Genomic DNA, 3,496 nt, shown 5'->3' on the forward strand with positions numbered 1-3,496 from the left:
TAGTAAAATATAATTGGGTAAAGGAAGCTACTGCTGCACTTTCAAGCACGTGACAACGTCCCACACGTGTCAAATCGCTTACGTCATCAAGTCCTTTCTCTTTGTTGCTTTGCTTCTTCTCTTCTTTCATTTTTCTGTTTACCTCTCCACACGCGTTGAAAAGTGCAATCAAGTAAACACCCCCGACTTTGAAATTTAACCACAGTCAAAAAAAGAGTCTGTAAAGTGTAAACGTCTTTTTACTGTTATAACCTCACACGCATAAATACCCCTCACCAACTCTCTCTTCATCGCCTCTCTCTAAACTAAAACTCGTCAGTTCTCTTCTTCTCTCTCAACTTCTGAGAACGAAATTAAAAAAAAAAAAAAATTTATTCTTCTTCTCAAATCATAAACCCTTAAATCTTCATCTCAATGCCATTTCACAAAGATTCTGTTCTGTTTCATCACTTTGATCATTAGTCTTCAGATTTCAATTTCTTGAACCATTTCTTGATTTTTTTTTTTGTTTCCGAACGATGTTACGAGAATCAGACGGTGAGATGAGTTTAGAAACAACAAACTCACCTATCAGCAGCGGAACAGAGAGCTGCAGTAGTTTCAGCCGTCTATCATTCGACGCGCCGCCGTCGTCAACCACCGCGATAATCCCCGAAGAAGAAAGCTTCATCTCTCTCAAACCACACCGTTCCTCAGATTTCGCTTACTCAGAGATCCGACGGCGGAAAAAACACGGCCTAACCTTCCGAGATTTTCGCCTCATGCGCCGTATCGGCGCCGGAGACATAGGTACCGTTTACTTATGCCGTCTCGCCGGAGACGAAGAAGAGAGCCGGAGCTCGTACTTCGCTATGAAAGTAGTGGACAAAGAAGCCCTTGCCTTGAAGAAGAAGATGCATAGAGCAGAGATGGAGAAAACGATTCTGAAAATGCTCGACCACCCTTTTTTGCCGACTCTTTACGCCGAGTTCGAAGCTTCTCATTTCTCTTGTATCGTCATGGAGTATTGCTCCGGCGGTGATTTACACTCTCTCCGTCATAAACAGCCTCACCGGAGATTCACCCTTTCCTCCACCAGGTAAATTTATTTATTTTTATTATTTTGTATAATAGTCAGATTTTTCAAATAATAATAATAATAATTAAAATGAACAATGTAATGTGATTTTTATTTTTATTTATTTTGGTTGCATGCATTGACTCTGTACCTGTACATAATTTGTTATCTTGTTCTGCAAGAACACAGACCTGTTCTTATCATGTCTGTCTCTTTTCCAGTTCTTTGAATTCTTATGAAAGAGTCTTTTTCAAAACCCATCACAATTATTGTTTTCTTTTTATTACCAGCTTTAATTATTTTAACGTTACATGTTCTAATCCTATTTGTTTTTTTTTTTTTTGGTTAATTACAGATTTTACGCGGCTGAAGTTTTAGTAGCGTTAGAATATCTACACATGCTTGGTATCATCTACAGAGATCTAAAGCCTGAAAATATCTTAGTTAGATCGGACGGTCACATTATGCTCTCTGACTTTGACCTCTCCTTACGCTCCGACTCAATCGCCGCCGTTGAATCTTCCTCATCGTCACCGGAGAATCAACAGCAGCTTCGTTCGCCGCGACGGCTCACTCGTCTCGCTAGGCTTTTCCACCGTGTCTTGCGGTCTAAAAAGGTTCAGACTTTAGAACCAAACCGTCTCTTTGTTGCTGAACCGGTTACAGCCCGGTCCGGTTCGTTTGTTGGTACGCATGAGTACGTGGCACCTGAGGTGGCTTCAGATGGGTCGCATGGTAATGCCGTTGACTGGTGGGCCTTTGGTGTGTTTCTCTACGAGATGATTTACGGCAAGACTCCGTTCGTTGCGCCGACTAATGACGTCATCCTCCGTAACATCGTGAAAAGACAGCTGAGTTTCCCGACCGATTCGCCGGCGACGATGTTCGAGCTCCACGCGAGGAGTTTGATTTCCGGGTTGCTTAACAAAGACCCGACTAAACGACTCGGTTCACGGAGAGGCGCGGCGGAGGTGAAAGTTCATCCTTTTTTCAAAGGTCTAAACTTTGCGCTCATACGCACACTTACTCCGCCGGAGATTCCTTCATCCGGCGTCAAGAGGCCGGTAAAATCGGCGACGTTCGGTGGTAGAAGTAGTAACAAACCAGCGGCGTTCGATTACTTTTGATATTAAACGGTTGAGATTAGCACCACGTGGTTAGTCGGTTGAGGTCGGTGCCAGGGTTTTTGGTGACCGCCTTGTGACGATAGAGCTGTATATATTCCCTCGAAGCTGTCCTTTTTTTTTTTCCAGTCTTTAATTTTTAATATTTTTGTTCCCTAATCTGACTTCGTATATTAAAAACTAGGTGACTTTTCACGCGATTTGTACAACAAACTGATTAATGTGAATTATTTCATAGTTATCATCATTATCAAATCTTCGGAACTTGGGAACATCTGTTTAACAAGTTAGACTTAGGTATTGGACATAATTGGCATTATATAATTGACCATTTTAGTCAAACAGTTCTTACATGTTTTTATTACAACTTATTTTCACCGCTATGTCAAAAAATATTCTAAAATTAGTACTTTATAATAAAACTCGTCACGCCTAGACTTTTATAAGTTTGACGGGTATAGTATAGAAAAAGAAAAGAAGAAGATTCCACTTTTGACAATTGTAACACATGGAAGTCATATTTGCTCTTTGTTTAAACCTCTAACGAGTCTTTCGAATGTCAAAAAAGGGCGAAATAAATACGTTATCCATAAGGGTAGGAAACTGCTTTACTAGATCCGACCAGTTGCATGATCTCTTCTGCTTTCGATTCCTTCTGTTCAGTTTCAACTTAAGAGAAGATTAATAAACTATATATAGACGGCAAAGACGAAATTGTTTTCTTCCTATAATAAAGTATGCAAGGCATTCTTATAGTATACCCGTTTAAGCTTATATAAAGTGGTATCAATATGTTTAATGTCATAAATCGATTTCACTAGATACATGCATTCATAATTATAATTGGAGAATGTATTTTTAAAGTCTGGAGTTTAAAGCAAGTAGGTGAATAATTCAGCTGAAAATTTTGGGCATGTTTGAAGCATGTTCCCAAGTTCATCCCATTGCATTATGTGGCCATCTAGAAACTAACAAAAGGCCTTTGCCTTTGGATTGCGTAAAGAGGATTTGTCTGCAGACCAATACTCTTTAAATACTACTAGTATAAGTAAGTGTGTAAACTAAACAAAATTAAAAGAGAGTTATACTATAGCTTTGATGGTTTTGTCTATCTTATGAGAGTAACACAAACAATATATACGTACTTTCTTGCTCACATTAATGAAGTTATATACTACTAGTACATTGTTCAACCAACCAACCAACATTGCTTGATTTACCTACCTCTCTTATTAATTCTTATATGATGTGCCAATAGGCCCATGGTTGACTAATAAGGACTAAAAACAAATAAGTGTAAATCAGTAACATGATG

The 3,496-nt window shown here is 39.1% G+C and overlaps 1 protein-coding gene across 1 annotated transcript; it reads left to right on the forward strand.

Annotated features, from left to right (window-relative positions):
* Positions 287-2,381, forward strand: LOC104786094 (protein kinase PINOID-like). Its single transcript, XM_010511425.2, has 2 exons — positions 287-1,078; positions 1,413-2,381. The coding sequence occupies exons 1-2, from the start codon at positions 519-521 to the stop codon at positions 2,182-2,184; spliced, it is 1,332 nt and encodes a 443-aa protein (XP_010509727.1). The 5' UTR covers positions 287-518; the 3' UTR covers positions 2,185-2,381.

This window comes from Camelina sativa, chromosome 5 (genome assembly GCF_000633955.1).
Source record: "Camelina sativa cultivar DH55 chromosome 5, Cs, whole genome shotgun sequence".
NCBI lineage: Eukaryota > Viridiplantae > Streptophyta > Magnoliopsida > Brassicales > Brassicaceae > Camelina > Camelina sativa.